General features: G+C 42.7%; 1 protein-coding gene across 1 annotated transcript in view; it reads right to left on the reverse strand.

Annotated features, from left to right (window-relative positions):
* Window positions 1-23,863, reverse strand: part of SLC44A1 (solute carrier family 44 member 1) — a 138,617-nt gene that overhangs the window by 49,784 nt on the left and 64,970 nt on the right. The window contains exons 3-5 of the mRNA XM_075594642.1: window positions 11,965-12,107; window positions 8,805-8,941; window positions 4,068-4,161 (exon numbers count right to left, since the gene is read on the reverse strand). Coding sequence (XP_075450757.1) covers window positions 4,068-4,161; window positions 8,805-8,941; window positions 11,965-12,107 — 374 coding nt within the window. The remainder of the gene's footprint in view (window positions 1-4,067; window positions 4,162-8,804; window positions 8,942-11,964; window positions 12,108-23,863) is intronic.

The following is a 23,863-nucleotide window of genomic DNA, read 5'->3' on the forward strand; positions in this document are numbered from 1 at the left end:
GTCTGGTGATTGCTCCTAGAGGGATCACGTGACCGGAAATGCAAGAGGTGTGGCACTGTAAAGGTTAAAGGGTCTTTCAAATACACACCCCTGCTAATACATTCAAATGGGATACACTTACAAGTAAATGGAACAATATCTGTCCCATTTCTCACCAATCGCACAGATCTTCACCATCTTACCAAATAAATATAAATAAGTAAACCCACTGCAGTTGCAAAGTGTTTTTTCTTTTAAAGAGAAAAAAAAAGTATCCTTAGTTATTACAGTATTTCCAGGTTTCATAGATAAATATAACCTGTAAAGATTCAGTTTAAGTAATAATCCTCGAAGAACAGGGCATTACTGGCCAATAATGCCCTGTTCTGAGGGAATTATTACTATTATAGGTTAAATGTAGGATTTTTTTTTTTTTTTTTACATTTTTCATAAAAAAGACACTCATGTAGTCATATTGATTTTTATCAGAATGATTGTCTACATTCTTTTGTAAATAATTAATTATGTTCCAGCACACACTGTCTAATAGAATAATCTCAAACATGGGTATAAGGCAAACATGCAAAATAATTTAATCAAGAAAGCACAAGATATAATCAATATGGAATAAATTGATGTGAAAATCACAATAGATATACAGTACAAATGACCCACAAATGTAAAATAAAGGGGAACAAAACAGGGGAAAGGGAAGAGACAAGGAAAACCACAAGGGGAAAATAGGGATAAGTGAGAACAAAACGGCAGGGGAGGGATAAAGGGGGGCAACGTTTCGGGGTAACGACCCATTTCCTCAGGCCCGTTCCCTCAGGTCCAAAGGGACCAAAAGGTACTTCCCTAGCCCTGTGTCCCCAAAGGAGTATTGCAAACCCAAATTAAAGCAAAGGTATACTAATGCAAAATGCAGAAATGTAAAATAGAGACAAATCAAGTCCACATACAGCAAAGAAGACGTAAGTCCTCCTTGTTCCTTTTGCACCCTGCAAATCGGTTCACCTTAATTTTTTTTGAGTGCCGTCTATCTTTCCTGTTCCGTCTACATTCGTTTGCTTTTACTGCAAGTTTATTAAAATGAAATTGTACATACACACAGCCCTCCCCCTCTATATCCACACACACACACACCCCATTATACACACACACACACACACACACACGCACCAGCCCCCCCTCTACAACAAACACACTGCATCCCCCTGTAACCCCACAAAACTGCAGACACACACACACCAAAACACACTGCAGCCCTCCTCCACCTTACACACACACACACACACACACACACACACACACACACACACACACACACACACACACACACACACACACACACACACATACACACACACACACACACACACACACTGCCCCTCTCTACATCCACAAAACGGCACCTTGTAAACCCACACACTGCAGACACACGCACACACCAACAAAACACTATGCACCCCCCCTTCACTCACAAAACACACAGAAGACACACACCCTGCAGCCCCCCGCCCCCACTACACCCACACCAATAAAACAATCTGCTGGCCCCCATTACACCCACAAAACACATAACAGACACACAAACCTTTCCCCTCACTCTCCTGTGCGGAGCTCTCTGCAGGCAGGGTGGGGAAGGAGTCAGTGCCTTGCTGTTGCTTCCTGTCCAATCACCTCCCCTGTCTGATCTCACTCTTTATGAATGAGAACTGAAAGCTGATTGTCTGAAAAACTTGGCAGGGTGCCAAAAGTTCTGGGCCATTACTGATTGGTTAAAATTCCAGGCATTATCCAATCAGAGAGCAGGGATTTCAATAATCCCCAGAATTTAACAGCTTTAGTCTATAATATCCTTTATTGGATGAATCTTTTGATGCTACAAAGGTACTCATTAAACTGTGATAGTGCAGAATGGGATATGACTTCAATGAGAGCTTCCCTGCGATAGTTTCAGTATCCCGATTGGCACTATTGCAGTATAAGGACTAATCCAGCAAGGGGCCTATTCAATAGGCATCCGAAAACTCCCACTGACATTGAGTTTTTGTCCGATAGCAGCGCGATTGTTCGTTTTAGAGTTTATAGACTAAGCCGCTTAGGATCAAGTCTCAAATGCCAACCTTGAACAACTAGGCAACATTTACAGCTGAAGTTAGGCCAAATGGACATGTTGCAGCATTTCATGTTAAAAAATATTGCTGAAACATTGTGCTAATATAGGTTTGTGGTTGCTGGCTGTGTGTATGTGTGTGTATATATGCAACAATACAGAAAATTAAGCGCAAATTACCTTATACCCTCTCTCACTAAACTACATAGGTATACTTTCCAGACCCTCGCTTAGAGGCAGCTCCAAATGTTTAGATTGTCCAAAGTCTGTGCAAAAAGTATCCAATGTGATAAATTCAGGTGCGAAAAACCTTGGATATGATTATATGGGTCAGAGCCCTCTTTGAGGTAGATTATGTCCCATAATCCATAATAGAGAAGAAATCCTCAGCACATATGGAAAGAGAGAAATAAAAATAATATAATGAAAAAAGAACATAGCGTAAAACCATTTACTGATAAAAGGAAGTTAAAAAAAACCTCACAGGTGTAGGTGAGTAAAAAGCCTTTAGAGCGTATAAAGTTCGCCCCGAGCCTTCTTTAGGTGCAGTAGAGATATTGATGTTTTCCCGGCGCTCCACTCTGCTCTCCCAAAATCACCTCTGCCAGCTCCACAATCGTCACTTGTGGGGTCATCCGCCGGTGTAGAACTCCTCGGTGCTTCCTGGATACAGCTCTCCAATCGCCCAATGCGTCTCACTGCTGGAAATGCAGCTTCCTCAGGGGTTACTAAGTTTGTTCTATTTTCTGTCCCAATTTTTAAAGGGACGTGCAAACCTAGTTACTTTCCAGGCCCACATTTGAACTATCTATATAGACACACTACAAGGAATTACTTAAAAAACAACAGTTCCAAATGTATTACACGAATTGCAACATACACAACAAACAAAAGAAATCTAAAATGAAGAAAAAAATAGGAAATAAATAACATATCAAATGTAAAGATACATCACCTAAACAACGTATTTGTGCTGAGGAGTCCTTCTACACCAGCGGACGACCACACAAGTGACAATTGGGGAGCTGGCAGAGGTGATTGCGGGAGCGCAGAGAACACCGATACCTCAACCGTACCCAAGGAAGGCTCAGGTCGACCTTTATATGCTCTAAAGGCTTTTTACTCACCTACACCTGTGTGTTGTATGTGTGAGTTTTTTTTAACTTCCTTTAATCGGTAAATGGTTTTACGCTATGTTGTCTCTGTCTCTCTTTCTCTGCTCGTGGATCTGTGCCTAATCGTTTTGTAGTTTCACTTACAGAATACTTTAAAAACAAACTACATAAAAGAAACAACAGTTCATATTTAGCGTTATATGGAGCAGACTTAGCAGAAGTAACCCCCATATCCCCTAAAATACAGTAAAATGCTTTGTGGGCCATTTTACTACCAGTCACAAGAATCAGTGCAGACATCTGGATGTTTGTTATAGAGCTGCAGTGTTGGGAGAGGAGTTCACACTGCTTCTTAATGTGTTTTCTGTTCACATACAGCTGAGGTCATGTTCTTCTGATGGCCTATCACCTCATGTGAGCTTGTGACACAACTCCTAATATATAAGGTGAATGATTAGCAGAGGATAAAAAAAACAATTTGGGTTTCATCTTGGATGTCTGAAAAACAGCAATGATATATTGTTTGATCCCAGAATTCCTCAGATGTTACCAGAAATGCACCACGGGATAACCAGCCAGGATAACAATGCACACATTGCTTTTCAAAGACAGTCCTTCTGGACTCCCATTAGCAAATCGTCAGATAAATTACCCATTTCACCAGGCAAGGCTTCTGATGCTTAACCCTCAACCGCAGTTACTAAATAAGGTTGCAGCGCTAGACCGTTGTCAAACACCAGCGCATAAATAAATTGCGGGTTCATTGGGTACAGTTATTGCTAATATTCCACAACGGAGCCCTCATACATTCTAGAATAAGGCAAATCCACTCAGAAGCTGCATTTGTAACTCACCTTTCAGGCACTGGAAGCTTGGGGCACCAGGCGGATGCTCTACTATCTTTAGTGTACTGGGAAGGGCTAAGTTCATAATCACACAGTGCCGATCCTACAAAGAGAAACCATCATCACAAAAGAGGAAACAACATCAGTGTGTGTCATGTTCAAATCTTACCAATCATACAACTCTAAAATGTATGCAATGTATACAGTATTATATACAGGATCATGAACAAATGAGACCAGAGAAATAAAGACACGTCCAACAAACATATCCAACCATTTGAAAGTAAATAAACACTGAATCCGAAAATAGAAGGGGAAAAAAAACCTTGAGCGAAAAAAGTTTAGCCAACACAAATAGACAAAATGGTTGTGAAACAGAATTTCTCAGGAGGAGATACAAATTAGAGCTCTACTGACACGTCTTAATGCAGTGTCTTCCATTTATTGAAGGAACAGTGGAGTGTGCACGGTTTCATGTCCCTACGGACCTTTCATCAGCTGATGAAATTAAGACTGTGGTGAGAAGAACCCTACTTTGTATCTCCAATTGAGAAATTCTGTTTATTAAAAAAAAAAGTAAAGTACATAAACATGCAATGATATATTATATTGAAACTGTATACAACTAAGAGCTTTTGTAAAACAAAAAAAAAAGTTTTTCAGGTGTCCCTAGGGACTTAAACCAGCAGTCCAAGCTGCCTTTTTTTTTTTTAAATTAAATTGTTTTCCCTTTAATATATGCAGCAATACAATCCACACTATAAGTAATTAGCCAAGTTGCTGATCGATCGGCGAAGATACGTCTCGGGGGTTCACTAAATGGCTGTCAGTGCAGCAGAAGAGGACCAAAGATGCAAAGTGGGGAAGATCATGTGTGCAAGCAGTCACTAGATACAATTGGTGCACTGCAAGAGAGAGGGCAGGGCTCAGAAAGGGTTGTGCCAGAGCCGGTTTCAGAAGAGGAAGGGAATGTGACTTGGTAAATGGTTGCTATAATATAGAAACAAAAATTCCTTGTTACATTATAATACATTAGAAATATCTTTCCGCATGGTTTAAAAAAAAAAAAAAATGCTACAAGTATTTTCTCATACTACAAAACTGATTTATTTAAAAAAAACAAAAAAACATATGTAGGCTATTGCTTGAACTGAGCTTTAAGACAATTAGAGGCATTTAGGTGCAACTAGTGGTTTAGCTGTGGATATGTGGAAATTAAAGTGTTTTTCTATGGACAGAGGATAGTCTATTTCCACAACAGGGGATCGGTTTTCTTTTGAGTTCCAATGGCTTTGCACAGCTGGTTTCCAGACCAAATCCTGCTTCGCTGGGTGGAAACTTCAAGCTATAGGTTTGCCAATCATAACGATGAAGCAGCAGCCACATACTGTAAACACGTATGCTTTATGTGTCATTAATGTTATATACATATGAGATTTAGAAATCCAGGGTATCTGCTTAAAATTCGTTTTATAAGGAACGTACCACAGCTCCCAATTACATACATGTATTTTTCCATTATCTCCTTTGACTGAAGTGCTAGGAGTTAGATATACTGATCAGTGACATTTACATCGTTTTGTGTTGCAGTCCTTTCCCATTATCTTGAGCAATTTAATATATTTTACCTGGACATACTGTAAGCAAAAAGTGAAACTTCTTTGACTTTTGTCACAGAAATTGTATTTGTATTGGTGATGTTTTAATAAAAAATCAAAATACAATTTCATTGACAAAACGCAAATACATTTGACTTATAATGCGCGTGCTCGGCACACATCCCCTGTATTAGCTATTTGCACTAAGTGTGAATTCCTCGTGTGTGTGTGTGTGTCAGCCAGTGTGTGTATGTGTGTCAGCCAGTGTGTGTATGTGTATGTGTGTCAGTCTGTGTGTGTGTGTGTGTGTGTGTGTCAGTCAGTGTGTGTGTGTGTCAGTCAGTGTGTGTATGCGTGTCAGTCAGTGTGTGTATGCGTGTCAGTCAGTGTGTGTATGCGTGTCAGTCAGTGTGTGTATGCGTGTCAGTCAGTGTGTGTATGCGTGTCAGTCAGTGTGTGTATGCGTGTCAGTGTGTCAGTGTATGTGTGCCAGTGTGTGTGTGTGTCAGTCAATGTGTGTATGTGTGTGTCAATCAGTGTGTATGTGTGTCAGTGTATGTGTGTGTGTCAATGTGTGTATGTGTTTATCACAGTGTGTGTGTGTCAGTGTGTGTATGTGTGTCAGTCAGTGTGTGTATGTGTGTCAGTGTGTGTGTGTCAGTGTGTCAGTGTGTGTATGTGTGTCAGTCAGTGTGTGAGTGTATGTGTGTCAGTCAGTGTGTGTGTGTGTGTGTGTGTGTGTGTGTGTGTGTGTCAGTGTGTGTATGTGTGTCAGTGTGTGTGTATGTGTGTCAGTCAGTGTGTGAGTGTATGTGTGTCAGTCAGTGTGTGTGTATGTGTGTGTGTAGGTGTGTATGTGTATGTGTGTGTATGTGTGTGTGTGTGTGTGTGTGTGTGTGTGTGTGTGTCAGTCAGTGTGTGTATGTGTGTCAGTGTGTGTGTGTATGTGTGTGTGGGTGTCAGTCAGTGTGTATGTGTGTCAGTGTGTGTATGTGTCAGTCAGTGTGTCAGTGTGTCAGTGTGTGTGTATGTGTGTCAGTCAGTGTGTGTATCCTGCTGCAGACAGGGGTGGGGTGTAACATTGCGCACCACCCCCCCCCCCTTCCGAAATTCTTCGCACCCCTCCCCCCCGGGGGGGACATGCGCCCGGCACGGGCATGAGTGACCGCGGGCGAGGTTACCCGTCTGCTGCCCGGCCCGCCCGGGTCACCCTTTCTTCCAGCAACAGGAGCCTGCCCCCGGCGCCAAGCGGGTTGCACCCGGGTTTGCGCCGTAAGCCACCGCTTCCTGCGGTGGAGGGCGTCAGTGGAGGGCGGAATGGCGCCGCTGTCAATGGGCGTTAGAAGCGTGTGGGGGGAACGGCACCGCTGCCAGCCGCTTCTGCGCATGTGTGGCGTCCGGCAGCGCAGAGCTTGGCGGAATCTGAACAGCTCCCCTTGCTGCCTGTACTCGAGTGAGCCCAGCAGCGTTCGCGCATGCGCAGGGGGGCTCTGTTTGAGTCTCCACCTCGGCAGAGTCTCCAGCCCGGCAGAGCACGCGGCTGGGACAGAGAGCGGGCCTGGTTCCAGGAGCCGGTCAGCGGGTCCCTGCTGCACCGGATGCCGCCCGTGCCCATCTCCACCTGGGGGAAATTGCGGCCGTTAGGAGCGGCGCCGGCGGCTCTCGCCGCCGCATATGTCGCAGCTGGAACAGAGAGCCCGGGGAGCCGTTGTACAGTAGCAATGCACGTGGGGGGAGTTGCGGGCGTTAGGAGCGGCGGCGGCGGCGCATGTGTCTGCGGCCGTGTGGGGGGAGTGGCGGCCATTAGGAGCGTTTGAGCGGTTGGGATCATGTCAGTGTTGGGGTCGGGCTGAGCCAGAACACAGCCCGGCCTCAACTGCCAGCACTGACGTCACATCCGTTTCATTTCTGTCTCCACAATCCATTTTTGCCCCAGTTCGAATGAGGTGCCACTAAAGAAGTTTCACTTCAAAAAAGCTGAACGGTAGGGATTCCTTGCATATGTACTTTCCTTTTTGTAGAGCCAAACACATTGTACTGGAACTGTACTGTAGATTGTGGGTTTAATGGTGTGCAGCTTCCGTGAATTCTTTCCACGGAACACTGTGCAGCATAATGTGGTACAAAGCCGCTCTGCGGAGGGTATGCTTGAGCACCACCAGTCTTCGATAGAAATAAATGCTAAACTTGAGAATCTTTACGGAGGAAACAAGTCTTACTCCTACTGCAGGAAACATACAATTATAAGATCGTAGTTGTAAGCCTATGAAGTTTTATTTAACATCCTATTTAATGGAGTATTTTATTTCCCCTTATCACTCCCCTTCTTTTCTTTTTTAAACAATATGTCTAAGAAGCGCACCTTGCAGCATTTCAACTGTCACATAATATACTGTAAGTTATTGCATTTTAGCACGATTTACAGTATTTAGGCAGAAGAAAACCAGTCTTGCTCCATACAATTTACTGCATGATGATTGTGTGCAATTATTAAAAAGATCCCCACCCATACCTACACATTGTTACACACACACACACACACACACACACACACACACACACACACACACACACACACACACACACACACACAGCTTTAGTGACAATGTTGAAATATGTACTTTCCTTTTTGTAGAGCCAAATACATTGTACTGGAACACGTACTGTAGATTGTGTGTTTAATGTTGTGCAGCTTTAGTGACAATGTTGGTTAAAAAAAAAATCAACTTGCAAAATCTGCCTTTATTTTGCTTGCCAGCAAATAATTAATTTATCTATAACAATAATGCTGAGAATCCCAAAATGCGACCTTAGGCAAAAGAAAACCGTAGCCCAAATCTCCAGTGTTGTCATTCATGAAACGATTAATGTGTGGCGCATTGCTTGCCAATCAAAGGTAATGATCAGCACAGCTCTTCCATGCACAGTAGAGGTTAGTCTGCTGGCGTTCAAAGAGGGTTAGGGAGCACGTAGTACAGCCGACATCATTTAGGGAAACCATCATCATTTTCTTTTCTGGCTCTGTCATATTAGCTGGTTGGAATAATGATTTGTATTGCCTTGTGTTCCTTGCAAATGATAAGAGATAGCCCCCAAAAATTGTAATTCACATTTAAGAATATCTACTGTATGACATTGTGGGACTCACCATTAGTTTCTGCAAACTTTTTGACATCATTCAACGTTTTCAATTCTTGCTGAGGGCACTCAGACACACACAGAGCTATAGACTTGATCTTTCGATTTACTAGGTCCAACTTGCAAGGATCCAAGAAGAAGACATACCTAGAATGTATATACAAATACAAATGAGCGAGCCAGGTTCTCGAGTAAGATTCACTTATGGTTGACTAACAATTGTCCTGAAACACTAGGTCAGTGTACCTAGGAAGTACCCTTGGGTTCCCAGGGCATCCCTAAAGGGCGCTCTGCAATTTTCAGGTCATTTGAAAATTGTACCAAATACAAAATGATTTACAATGCATCTGCTCTCAGACGCGCTATTAGAGAGGGTTGGGGTTCCTCAGAATCTCACAATATAATTATAGGGTTCCTCAATCACAAAAAGGTTAACAAAAACACTGCTCTAGGTGAAAGAATGATCCTTGCTTTGATTTTCTAAACAATATGTTCACTGTTGGATTCCTTCTAGAAAAATAAACTTTTAGGCAACATTTTGCTTGTTATATTTTATGTATCCATACAATGTAAAGATGTATAGGTCTGTAGGTCTTTGTTTTATAATCTTCCCTCCACAAAATTACAGGCATCGGTTACCATGCAACAGGGTGTAATTTGGGTCCTCTCATTCCAATATTATATTGGCAAATTCTAGATGACTTTGTTCTTGCATTCACATTGTCAGACAACTTCACACCAAAAACAGACGTCTGCTCCAGAAACACATCTATCCTGTGCTTTCCATTCAAGGTTACCCAGGTCAGAAGCAACAATCCAAGGCAATTGCCGTTTTATTAGCGCCGTTTGCAGACCCTTTAAAATTGTAGCGTTTTCGCTTTTGTTTAAACACATGCATTGTTTTTTGTTGCATATGTATTTATTCTGGTAGCTACATCACTATTAAAAATCTATCCGGAAAAAAAACTAACAAATTGCACTGTACTTTTCAATCTTTTACAACTAACGGGGCTGATGTATGAAGGCAAAAGTGGAGAAAAATTGATGCAAATTTCCATTTTGCTTCGCTCTGCATCAGTGTATTAGGGTCTTTGTGTCATTTTTAGATGATGAATGAGGTGATAGGGAGGCTTTATAGGAAACGCAGATAATAATTAGATGCATCCGACGCTGTGTCTCCATGACTCACTATTTTTATTTGTATTTGCTTTAAAAAATCTGCCAGACCTAAAACTGTGCAGGGACAGAGATATAACTGGAAGAGTGAAGAAAGTAACCCAAATTTTCGACACAACCAAACAACTAATGTATGATCTGGATTGATACTGTGTGATGTAGAGAAACCTGAATTTACCTGTAAACGTGTACCCCCCAACCCTTCTTTCTTTTTGTACTTCTACCCCACCCGAAATTCCCAAAACCTTTTTGACGTTCATCTTGAAAAACAAATAAAGAAAAAGTAAAGTAAAATCTGTCGTCAGGTCTGAGGTGACGTAAACTTTTCTATGTAACAATTTTGACGCTTGATGCCAACGCAAGCAGAAAATAGAGCAGTGTCAAAACAAACTTTTCCGTGCCCCTTTTTTACATTTACAAATCTAAGAAAGGTTGAGACCGCGCTGATCAGGGATCCCCTGTTTCTTCCTGGGTCAGGCTGTTCCCGCTGCTCCAAAACTCTCCCGCGATCCACCGGGGCAAAACAGACAAAGTACAAAAGAAGGAGCGCAGGGAAAACTGCTTTGTTAGAGAAATATTCCTAATTTATTTTCCATGCAATATCCCTCCCGGGATTTGCAGGGTACCGTGGGAAGTCTGCCCTGGTCTGCTTCCGGTTTGGTGACCGTGTGGTGGTCTGGGTTGAACTGACTAGAGGATACGCCGTGAGTCTCGTTCCGTGATCGTCGGTGGTGTGAGGGAAGCACGCAGTCCACATGATTTAACTTATTGTAAGTTTTTATTGATATTGCATGTAAAATAAAATAGGAATATTTCTCTAACAAAGCCGTTTTCCCTGCGCTCCTTCTTTTGTACTTTACATTTACAAATCTCCCTCGTAGCAGACGTCATTAACCCTGATAATACAATGCGTTAACGGGTGCAATAATGTCTGCAACATCTGTATTGCTAGTGTAACTTGTTACTTCGTATATTTAAAAAAAGGAAAAAGCGTTTGGTATTTCTTGCACACTGACGACGGTTAGAATATTCTATTAATGTGCCTGTTTTAAAAGGATAAATTGCAGAGATGCACAAGTCACATTTTGTCATAAATGACTATTATTAGGCCATCAGTGGCATTTCATGTGTATTTTATTTGCATTAATGAACCTAGACCGCAGGAAAGCAGGGTGCATGGCAAACCACAATAAATCTGGTATGTTTATTTTATGCAATTTGTGCTCAGTTTCCCACTAAAATCTTCATCTGTGAGGAACAGGTTAGAGTAAACGTGCCCAAACCAGGTGTAAGGAAGTAGAGGGGAATCTGTATTGGCTTTGGGAGTGGGTGGAAGAAACGTTGCCATACGAGTTATATTTGCTTCTAGTAGCCGTGTTGGTACTGGAGGAGTACAGATTGTAATACTTTCCAATGGACCACGAGTGTTCTTCAGATCGGAAATTATATAGTGTACAGAATTTCTATAATCTCACAGGTCTCTTCTTAACATGCACTGTCCACTGCACTACTGCCACGTGCATATTACATGTGAATAAGAGTTTCTAAACCTTTGTACACTATATTTTCTTCAACTTTGCTGTTGGCTCATTTAACTATTTGGGTGCCAGAAGGGCCACGGCCCCCCCGAGTCACTGATGAGAACGGAAAGGTCGTCTCTCTCGGCCACATTGCATTCAGTAATCCCCAGGAGGGCAGAACACGATAGTCCTTAGGGAACTACCAGAAAGGCCATGATGGAGCTACTACGTCATGGGGTCCCTGGTGGTTACGTTGTGTGGCACCCAAGGGGTTAAGGTATCAGAACCAGAAAAAACTCAGGGTGGGATCAAGAACTTTTGCAAAAAGCAAAGAGCATTATGCATATCTATTAAAAAAAAAAAGTGCCACATTAAAGACAACATGGGATACACCAATTTAATCTAATTCCTGAGCTGACTGTGAACCTGATCAGTAATTGGTGGGCCTGTCTGACAGCACAACACTGGACTTACTTGCGCTTGGTGTGGTCTAGGCCACTGTTTATAATGCCTTCCACCTGGGCATTCTTTTGCCCACAAATGTTTCCATAGCTGTCATAGCCAGAGATTAGACGCGAGGCAGCTCCAGTGGCGATTGAAAAACCACAAATGAACCCCTGTAAAACAAGATGAAATGTTCAACAGCCAGCTGTATGACAGACAACACTTTGACATAACCCATGACCCGAGAATGGATGCTGTATTTCTAGAATACTTACAGCAATTCATAAAACTTCATGAAAGTATAAACAGGAGGACTTTATCATGTGAATTCTGTCTCTATTTTTCCATAGAAATTACAGTGTAGGTGGCGTTGTACAAAGCAAAATTTAAGCTTTGCAGTACAATAAAAATAAATGGGTCACTTTTTATGAACTCCTTTCAATGAAATGTGTTGCAAATCAATTTTATGACAATGGTTTATGGTTTTAAAATGGGAAACCTGATTATATACGCATATGAAGATGTAGGCACTGTAATAGCCATGTTTGCAAAACAATAAACTTTCACCTTAAATTATTTTGATTCAACAGAATTTTAAACCATTTTTGCCAATATATTATCATATCAAAGGGCTTCCCTTCTCTATCGAGCTCCTACGCCCATCATCCCAGCTACTTGTGTGAAAACAAATGTAAATCACCTAAATGCTGGCTGTACTACCCAATTACCCCAATATGACTGCACATCATAACTGGATCTATACCAAATGTGCAGACAAGTGTGGCCCTCTTTCCTGCTGATATAGAGAAACTACTAGTGCTGTAGGTACCTGCTGGCTCAGCGAGATCTGGGCCTCCGCTAACTGGGAGCCTGGGGTAACAATATGTTCTTGGCAGCGCCTCTACTTACCCAGGATCCCCAATAAGTAAGATTCCCCTAGGTAAGAATAATGATAACAAGCCACAACGTTGTAACCTTTTACTAGTAAGTGATTGCAAAACCTTAGCTTACACCCATCAAGAATAAAACACATATAATCACAGTACATGAATAGCTGATACTCAGTAGTTATACACCAGTGGCCTGGCCACTCTCCACGTTCGAGTAATGTCACTTCCCACCACCGCGTGTACCCCACACCGTGTTGGATGTATAGACTCAGTCCCTTGGTTGCTCAACCCAGTGTCCCCAAAGAACCCTCCCCCAAGGCAGGATCAGCGCCTGAAGGTACCGGTGTTGGTGCACTTATTAAATACCTTCCGGCCACTCCAGCAGCCGGTAACAGACTTCAAAAAGGATCCGCCGATCCAGCGTAGTCTCTCACGAGTTTGGTAATGTCCAGCAGCTTGAGCCCAAACTACTGAACACGCAGCAGCGCAGGAAGAACACTGTGCCCCTGTCTGCTAATACAGTAAGGGAATAGGATGTCGCTCTTTAGGGCGGTTCCCTGCAGTACCACAAGCTGATGGTGACTCAGGGTCTGCACTGGGGCCTGAGGGGAAATCTGGCCTACGCAGGTGGGTCACTGACCCCCTCCACACACACACAACCTCTCCCCTTGCTCCTCCGTCACCCTCTGCTAGCGTGGTCTCTCTCCCACGCTTCCCTTTCCTGCCTGCCAGAAAATCCTCCACTCCTATTCGCTCCCTGGCATCATGTGGCTCTGCTGAGGCTCATGGGCATTGTAGTTTTACTGCAGAGCCTCCTGACTATTGGCCAGCCATTCGCGCGCTTACACTGCGCATGCGCGAACTCTCTCCGTGCCTCCTGTCGCACATGAGTATTGCGCAATGCCAATTACAACATGGCGGCGCCCTGTGCTAATCGGGCTGCCGCGGAACCTCCGGATGCTCCTTACACAGCCCCCCATGATCACGCCCCGCAGCGAAGGTACAGAGGGGAACCCGGAACACCACTACACAAGTATTCTTCGGCTTATGGTACACCTTTTTTAAAAACCTCTCCTTGCAGCTGTGTCAAATGAAACAAGCTTATTATAATACATTCTTACATTTGCTACAAATAGTTCTTCATAGAGGTTTCCTTTCCTCCAACTCAGACCTGACTAAGGCCGCACTTATAGTGCCGGCGATGCGACGTTGCCCGAAAACAAATACATTGCCGCCGCCGCCGTGTGCGCTTATAGTGCACTCGACGGCGACAAGCGACGTAGCGAAAACCTGAAGCCGGCAAAATTTGATATTTCATGGGCCGTCGCGTCGCGTCACGTGACGGCCCTTGAACAAATCAAATTGCCGGAATCCCGCGACCCCGCCACAACATAACTTTCGCCGGTGGCGATGGCGACGTCACCCGCCGTGTCGCTGTCGCCAACGACAGCCTTGTAGGCACGGCCTTAGATTTCTGATGCAAAAGAGAAGGGAGAAAATGATAATACATCTCATATGTCCTACGCACGACTCCTTAATCCCTCCTACAGATAAATCAAGCTGACATACACAGGGCACAATGCGCAGAAAAAAACCTTGATATGATGACAAGATTAAATGGCACACAATTTGACCATATATCCAATGTGTGTGGAAGTGAAGCTGTCATAATGCAAAGTTGCATCATTTCTGCAAGAGTGAAGTACGATTTATTTACAGCAAAAGTATTTTATCTGTGAGTTCTCTCTTCCTGACAGAAATGTAGTTACAGTGCCCAATTTAACTGCTTGCAGTTGTCATGGGAGACCAAGATAATTTACACCAGGGATCAATACACTAGACAGAACTGCAGAGTTAACAAAAGTGATTTTATTGGAAAAAGTTTCCATAAACTTCCAGTACATAAAACACGCACACACTCCCCCAACGGGGTAACTGGGAGAACAACCTAAAGTCCAAGGTGCGGGGACCTCCGTCCGGAAGCTTACCCCAATACACGTTCCCAACTTGCGCTGCTGTTTTAAATTCCCTACCATTGCTTCACTCCAAACAGCTCAGGTCGATCTTGCATTCACAGACCGCAGCTCCACCGGATGCTTCAGACCCCTAAACAATACAGATACAGCCCCAGGGTTTACAGCTTTCTTGCAGAATGAGCCTACTCAGCAGGTTGTCGACCTGGTTCCTCAACAATGGGCCTAATCCCATCAGTGTCCAGGCCTATAATACCAAACCCTGATTACAGGTCAGTTAGCAAGAGAGAGTTAACCCCTACAGGTCCCCACTCTTGAACCAAGATGTATAGTCCAACCCCGTTATAAAGCGATCCGTTACAACGCGAATCCGCTTATAACGCGATGCAAGTGTGGCTCCTAATTTTCGTATTTATGAATACTTTACAACACAATTATTGGTATCTTAAATACTTTATTGTAAAATGCATACAATTGTACATTATTTCTAACATGGTCCACTTATGTGATGTGATTATTTGGACCCCAAGCACAGCGTTATTAGGGGGTTGAGCTGTACATCACTGTTTTACATACTTTAAGACTAACATATACAGGACTGGTACAATAAACTGTACCTGCATAAATAAACAGTCCAAAATAGGTGCACTAATACCAGGTAACAAATTGCCATGGGTGCACAGCAACAATGGTCCCACTGGATGCGGAGACACAGGTAGGTCAAAAATAGAAGAGGCACTCCACTGGTCTTCCAAAGATTATAACATTTATTGCACAAGCATCAACGTTTCGGTCCGCTTGCGAACCTTTGTCAAGATAAAGTGTAAGTGACAGTGCATGTCTTATATACCCTCTATGTGCACAGCATATGCAAAACGGCGCCAAAAACCTCCAATGAAACCTATGCTGCAAAATGCAGCAAAAGGGTCGCACACTGTACAAGTTGCTATAACGTGAGTGATGGTAGTAAAATTACGGTAGTCATAGACACTAGACATAAACAAGACGTACATAGAACTGCACTGCATTGTAGCGACAAGATTTAACACAATGTGTATGATAATAATATAGATAGATGAACAAATGTATATATTATACAAAAATATAGCTTAAATGCCAGTAAATATGTTGTAGAATATGATTCTGCCAGAGTGTACATATATTAAAGTAGGAATAAGCAAGACTTATGATAATATACAAATTGCGCTAAACATTATATGGAACAAACAGACAACATATAGGGAAAAAAAATGTACAAAAGCAGTGCAAAGTGCCAAAACTGAGAAAATCTAGTTTATCAGACTCACACAAGCCCCAGCTGAAACTCAATCAAATATTTAAATGGGGAAAGTAGTAACAAGGTACTTTAAGTCACGCGCTGTAAAGCACGGACAGTACCAACAGCAGAGTCACATATAGATGGACTGTGACAGATGATGATTAAATAACCCCTAGGCACTACAGCACAGAACAAATGCCGCAGGGCCAATATAAGGGTATGAACTTGAATAGTCACAGAAACATACTTCTAGACATGTCAAATATACATGCCTGATGATGCAAATTAAATAGTGGCTTAAGTCTCGTGCCATAATAACTACGGATTGCATCTCTAGAATAGCGGAGCACATATCAATACACAATGTTGTTGTGTCATATAGCTCCTATACTAAATAACCCATAGATTAATGTATACGAACGTCATTAATACAGAACCAGCATAAGGGTAAGATTAACAAAATCCAACGCGCCGTTCATGCGAATGATATGCAAAACAGGTGTTCCTCCTTAAAACGCCTATCCACAGAGGTCCACTGCAGTTAACGCAGGAATTTAACGAGACATTCGTTAATCAATAAATAGGGATAAATTATCATCTGCCAAAATGAGAATAATAGGGATAAACAGGTTTACTAAATATGGAGTTGACTTATTATCAGATTTTATTTTAAGTGAATTTTGTTTTGTTCTTGTTTGTGATTGTATTTATTGTTTAACAAACTATATCTATGATTATTATAATTTGTATGTTGTATTGTGATGTTTGGTTTTGTAGTGTATTATATTGTGTTGTATGTTCACTGTTATAAAAATGTTGACATTAAATAAAGAATTTAATAAATAGGGATAAATTGGAGGAATCATTGATGGAGAAGGATTTAGGAGTGCTTGTAGACAGCAGGCTTAGCAATAGTGCCCAAAGTCATGCAGTAGCTGCAAAGTCAAACAAGATCTTATCTTGCATTAAACGGGCAATGGATGGAAGGGAAGTAAACATAATTATGCCCCTTTACAAAGCATTAGTAAGACCACACCTTGAATATAGAGTACAATTTTGGGCACCACTCCTTAGAAAAGACATTCTGGAACTAGAGAGAGTGCAGAGAAGAGCCACCAAATTAATAAAGGGGGATGGACAATCTCTTAGGAGGAGAGGCTAGCTAAATTAATTTACATTATAAAAGAGGCGTCTAAGAAGGGATATGATAACTATATACAAATATATTTGGGGACAGTACAAGGAGCTTTCAAATGAACTATTCATCCCAAGGGCAGTACAAATGACTCGGGGGCATCCCTTTAGGTTGGAGGAAAGGAGATTTCACCAGCAACAAAGAAAAGGGTTCTTTACAGTAAGGGCAGTTAAAATGTGGGATTCATTACCCATGGAGACTGTGATGGCAGATACAATAGATTTGTTCAAAAAAAGGTTGGACATTTTTTTTAGAAAGGAAAGGTATACAGGGATATACCAAATAAGTAAACAAGGGAAGAATGTTGATCCAGGGATTAATCCGATTGCCAATTCTTGGAGTCAGGAAGGAATTTATTTTTCCCCTTAATGGTTTTTTTTGTTTGCCTTCCTCTGGATCAATAACAAGAGACAGGGGGTGCCCAATGCTGCATCCAATTGACAAAACATATAAAGTAAAATACTTCAATAATAATAATTGGTTATTTAGTTAACCCTTTGGCCAAAGGCGTCATAAGCCTGCATACCAACGTCAAGGTATAACCAAAATAATGCAGGTCATACCTTGACGTTGGTATGCAGGCTTATGACGCCTTTGGCCAAAGGGTTAACTAAATAACCAATTATTATTATTGAAGTATTTTACTTTATATGTTTTGTCAACTGGATGCAGCATTGGGCACCCCCTGTCTCTTGTTATATACAATTGCCACGCTCAGTAGCTCTCTGGTTGACATAAATATATATTCACTTTGTGGTGGGTGTGGGAGTTTGAGCTTGCTGGGTATCTGTGTTAATCTCTGGATCAATAAGTAAGTATAGATATACAATAAAGTATCTGTTGTCTAAATTTAGCATGGGTTGAACTTGATGGACGTATGTCTTTTTTCAACCTCATCTACTATGTAACTATATAACGCAAGGCAGTGCTAACTTCACATGATGTTAAGTCTATGCAATATACAAAGGGCCTTGTTTTTGCATATAATTAGCTATGTGGATGTGCATTAACCTCAAGGAAAATACAGGCGTCAATCATTTTAATAATGTCCCGGTACTTGCATGAAGGAATGGACCTCTGTGGCTTCGAGTCTGAGGTACCAATCTCCACTAGAATCTTTTAAGACCCCATCGGTGCCACGTAATATAACGTTGCTCCAAAATCATGGGGCATTTAAAGGGTTAATCTAATTCGAGATCCCAGACAACCTCCAATGAGGATGTCACTGTGTGGAATGACAAGGAAGTAGAGCGGTGATCGACAGCTCTGGTTCTGATTTGGTTCTTCAGTACCCACCGTCCTTTCTCCGCTGGCGCCTGTGGTAGATTTATAGCCTGTGGTGCAGATCAGTTACAAGCTAAATATGATTGCACCTTAAAAGAAATGCCTAGATTTTTCCTTCCACAGTCCTTTTAAATTAAATGTCCAAACAGCTTTGCAGCTGAAAAAAGCTCCTTAAATGCTTTGCGTGTTGCTACACTGGCAAAGACGTTACGCCTTTGCAGTAATCATCCTGCACACATTCATCTCCCAGTAAACAGTTATCGATTAAAGATTTGAAACGCTGATGCTCAGATGAAGTGAAAAACAAATTCATGCATTGTAACCTGGTCGACAATATTCCCCCTCCTGTTAATGGTGGGTGACCTGTGATGCTGTCATAACTAACAGCAACCGTTTTCAATGTCCTCTGCATTTTGATCCATCCATCTCTCTGCTGATAATATTTGTCCATGTTTTGCCTGGCCGATTTGTTTGAACTTGTTTCCTAGTGTACTTGTCTGAACAAGGTGACATCTGACCTACTGTATTAGCCAAACTGAAACAGTTTGCTCTGCTGGTGATGCAGCAGCAAAACAAATAGCACGGTACATTGTTTTTTATTTAAAGTGGCGCTGCTAGGCGGTCCCCCGATATCCAGGGAACACCAGTGTTTAACGGGACCGTACCCCCCCGCATGCTATTTTTCTTCACAATACTGTGGAGTAGGACGTCTCTTTTCACGTTTCTGTTTTTTCCGGCTCACTTTTTTTTTTTTTTTTTTAACGGTGTATTTTACTTCTACAAAATGTGCCTACAACATATATAATGTTGTTCAGTGGTGAAGCTACTAAAAAGCTCTGCAACAGAGAGTCCCGGAAATAATAATATAATGTGAAGTGGACAACTGAGGTAAGCAAACGAGGGGAAGTTGATACGTGGGTGCCGTGTGATTCTCCCCTTGAGAAAGGGCTCTTAGAGCCTGAAAGGCGTAGGAGGTTGTATGTATTAGTTTTTTGTTTGTTCCTTTTTTCATTTTTATGTAGTTCTAATAAATGTTTTTAAGCCCTTCTTTTTGGTGAGCTGTTGGTGCGTTTTTGGACTCAGCGGTCTATATCCAATCCTTTCTACCACAACATATATAATGTTGGCTGTTTGCCAAGCCCCTCATTAGTAGATCTCTAAGAACCTTATCTGACATGAAAACAAGACATGTTTTATGAACATCCTTTGTAGTCTGATCCTTTATAGGCAGTATGCAAAAACAGCTCCATGCTACAGTACCTGGGGGGGCGGAGTGCGAACAGCAGGATTTGCTGTGTGAACTCTCTACTGCAGCCTTTGAGCTTTTCAAAATAAAATAAAAAGTTAAGGGAAAAAAGTAAAACAAGGATTCGTAATCTGCAGTAACCCCTTGAGTTTTCCCCAGGACATAGCTACCAGGTCATGAGGTCTGGCACTCCAGGGGCCTCACCACTGGTCTATGTGGAATGGAAGAGGACTCCTCTTGCATTAGTGTCTTCAGTGACATCGCAAACACATTATCACAGCACTCTAGTGCCTCAGCCTAACCCCGGCACTGAAAGTGTTAAAGGGCATCATTATTATTATCATCATTATCATGGTCCCAAGGCTCAACAAAGTATCCGGCCGTTCCTCCTTCTCTTACCGTGCACCCCCAAACTGGAACAACCTACCGGAACTCTCACATCCACCACCAGTTTAAGTTCTTTCAAAATTAAAGCTGTCTCACATTTTTATCTGGTCTGTAACTGTTACATACGCCTATAATATACATCTTCTCTAACCGTGCATGCAATGTATTGTATATAATGTATACCCTGTTCATTTATGTAACTGTATTTACAACCATGTATTATTTGTCATATTAATTATGTCCAGGACATACTTGAAAACGAGAGGTAACTCTCAATGTATTACTTCCTGGTAAAACATTTTATAAATAAAAAAAAATAAAACAATATATGGCGTGCGCTTTCAAAATAGGTCAAATTGGGGGGAACTGACCCTTAGCCCTGTTGTCACTGTTATTCAGAGACAGCTGTTTGATCATGGGGCCCTCTTCCCTTCATGCAGAAATTGGTCATGCTCAGAGAATCCGAAAAATGACGACAAACTATCATTTTGCACAGGTGTAAAAAATAAGCTGACGGAGGTCTTTTCTCTCAATTTATTTCTCGTGCCATGCACAGAAATATTATTGCATTTGAAGAAGAAATGTTGTTGTCCTCATCCAATATCTTTCGCAGAGAACGGTTTCAGGCTTTTTATGGGAGCCCATGTCCCCTGCTTATTACTTTGACATCTTTGGTAAGGAATCCCAAGGTGACATATTCAATATTCTACTGGCATGGCTGGAAAAAGCTGTGTTATACCGCCTTGAAATATGCATGTTATTTATTTGTCCTACTATTGATCCGGTACAAAACAAAATCTGATAGTGCTCTTATCTGTATTGAGGAAGCCTTGCGGTAGCCCAAGCTACATATGTCTATCACATCTGCATAGAGCGGGTGTTGAAAATGTAAACCATACTTTCTTCTTTAGGAATAGACCTGTCCCTAGATCATTGCTGGGCAGCAGGCGGCCCTCAGGGCTTCACCTGTGGCGCTCAACCTCTAGCAGCCCGCTCTACCTCTCTCCCCAGTGCAGAGGGAGCGGAGATGTTGCTGGTGTAGGTCGTGGCTTCCCCTCGCTCCCACAGCTGCTTTAGGACTATCACTTTTTCCCTGCGTGAGAAGAGAAGTAAGACTATACTCATTAACTCGCATTAAGCAGCTGACCGGAAAACTTCAACCCATGTCCGCAACATCCCTTCTGTCTACACACCATATACATGTATGTGTATGGGTAATGTGCGGCCCTTTTGAGGTGTTGAGGGCTGCACATGCGGCCCTTGAAGTATAATCATGTTGCCTACACTACCCTACGTAGTTCTTTCCTGATATAGAAGAACCATTTACTTCATCTGTTTGTGAGTTGAGGAACTGGTCAGTGTGTGATTTTTGTAGTGCTTAGCTATGTTTCAAGGAGGTTACCTTATACTTGCTATATATTTAAAACGTTATGGTGAGTAAACAAGTGACAAAAACCCTGCACCGTATAGTGTACAGAAAATACAAATACCACTTGTTGTGCATTTGTATGTCTCAGACTGTTCGGCAATCCTGTATTTCCCCATTATTGCTTAGCATGCAGTGTTATTTCTGCTTTCTCCAATTTACAAGTTACACCATTATTTAACCATCTTTATGTAGCCCTGCTTCCTATAGAACGCAGGCCACTACCACATGCTGTATTACCTGTAGGCTCACAGGGCCTAAGTCTCTGCCACTAAGAGCCTGGGGTACTCGCACAATAATTATACTGGGTGCAGCGCCTCCACCTGCGACAGCTTCCGCCAGAGGGGAAGTGGGTCTTCGCAGGACTTATATAATGTACACACAACCACACAGCAGGATACCTTAACCAATTGACTTTACTTGCAAAGCAATACCTTCACATACATATATCAGCGGCCCTCCCTAGAGGAGATACTCTAATGAGCGTCACACGACCTCCTAACCTCCCGTCTCCTTCCACCCCGTGTCCAATCCCCTTGGGATAAGTCCTCCCACCCTCAAGTGAGTCAGATCTCTATATGTGTGAGTGTGACTGCGCAGCCACTGTGTCCTGAATGAAGGATGGTACCGTTGGTGCACTTTAGAATTACCTGCCGGGCACTCCAGTACCCGGTGCGGCAACAATCTTCACAAAGGCTCAGCGAGGTGAAGATGACGTCACCCGTCGGTGTCTAGGGCGATCCCACCCAGACACGCTGCGGCACGATAGCGGGGCCTGCGCCTGCGCCCAGACCTCCCGCCAACTTAGAACTGTCCCAGCGGTGATAAGGTATCAATACGGGAACCGGAATCTGACTATGGCCAGTCCCTAGCTCTGCTGGTCTCTACGGGGACTCAGGGCCTAACTGGGCCTGGGGCATGCGGCCTACGTAGGGGGCGGTCTGCCTCCCCACACAGAAGCTCCTTCTCCTCTCCAACCAACACTGACAACTCGTGCGCGCAACCACTTCCTTTTCCTCTTGGTCTCGCACCTCATTGGCCCAGGCGCATCACAAGGACCCGCGGGGGCTGCTGGGACTCGTCGTGCGCTACCTCCTTCGCGGGCTCCTTTCACCCTCGCTCTGCGCATGCGCAACCTCTGCTAGGCTAAGTCTGTGCTGGCGCCAACAACAACATGGCGGCTCCCTTACGCGGAACCTCCGTTATCGGAGTGTTCCCTAACTGCAACATTCCCAACCATAACAACAAAAAGGGTGGAAAAAGGGTCCCGGCTACATCTATTTCACCTTTGAAATCATATACCGTAATATGCAATTAAATACCAAACTAGGGTTGGGCAATCTACCGATATATCAAAATATCACGATAACAGAATCTCCCGGTCTGCCGATATGGGAGATTACCTGTTATCGCAATAATTCAGGATGCCAGTGCAGTGAGAGCAGCTTTGAAGCTGCCGTTGTGCTGTCTCTCTGCCTCTTTTTCCTGATTCCTCCCTCTGAGTCAGCATTCAGAAGCAGGGAGGGAAGGGGAGCTTCAGGCAGCATGGGGAGAGAGCATGTGAAAGCAGAGATAGCAGTGAAAGATAGGAATTGCACACTTTCCTTTTAACCCCCTCCTCCTTGGACACTTAACCACTTTCCCACCCTCTTCCTGGGGCACTTAACCCCCTCCTCTTGTCTCCCCCCTGGACCCCTAACCCCATCATCTTCCTCCCTTCCCCCCCAGGATCCTTAACCCCTTCCTCTCCCCTCTCCCTCCCTGGGACCGTTAACCCATTCCTCTCTTCTCTCTTCTCTCCCCCCCCCCTCACTCTTTCAATCCTACACTTCACCCTCTCTCACCTACATTGCTTCCATCACTCTCATTCTCTATGAAAATTTTAAAAATGTATTAAAAACAGATTTCTCTACAATCTGTTTGATATATTTTTAACATTTTATACATGAAAAGTGTTATTAAATATATGAAGTATATTGGGTTATATCGTTATCGCGATAAAGTTCTTAATAGTTTTTTCAGAATTTTGATATCACCCAACCCTACACCAAATTCTTTCCCATTTCACCCCCACAAATCCTCAAAAAGGATAGCTATAAAATTGCTGTCGTTGGAAAAAGCAGTCAAGTTCATTTTTTTTTTAAATTAAAGTTTCACCGGTTGCACCCTTGAGCCAAAAAGTTATGACATCTGTTCTAATAATTCTGGCATGTGCAGCCCAATTTTACCAAATGAGAAGAGAGGATTTC

This window comes from Ascaphus truei, chromosome 1 (assembly GCF_040206685.1).
Source record: "Ascaphus truei isolate aAscTru1 chromosome 1, aAscTru1.hap1, whole genome shotgun sequence".
Lineage (NCBI taxonomy): Eukaryota > Metazoa > Chordata > Amphibia > Anura > Ascaphidae > Ascaphus > Ascaphus truei.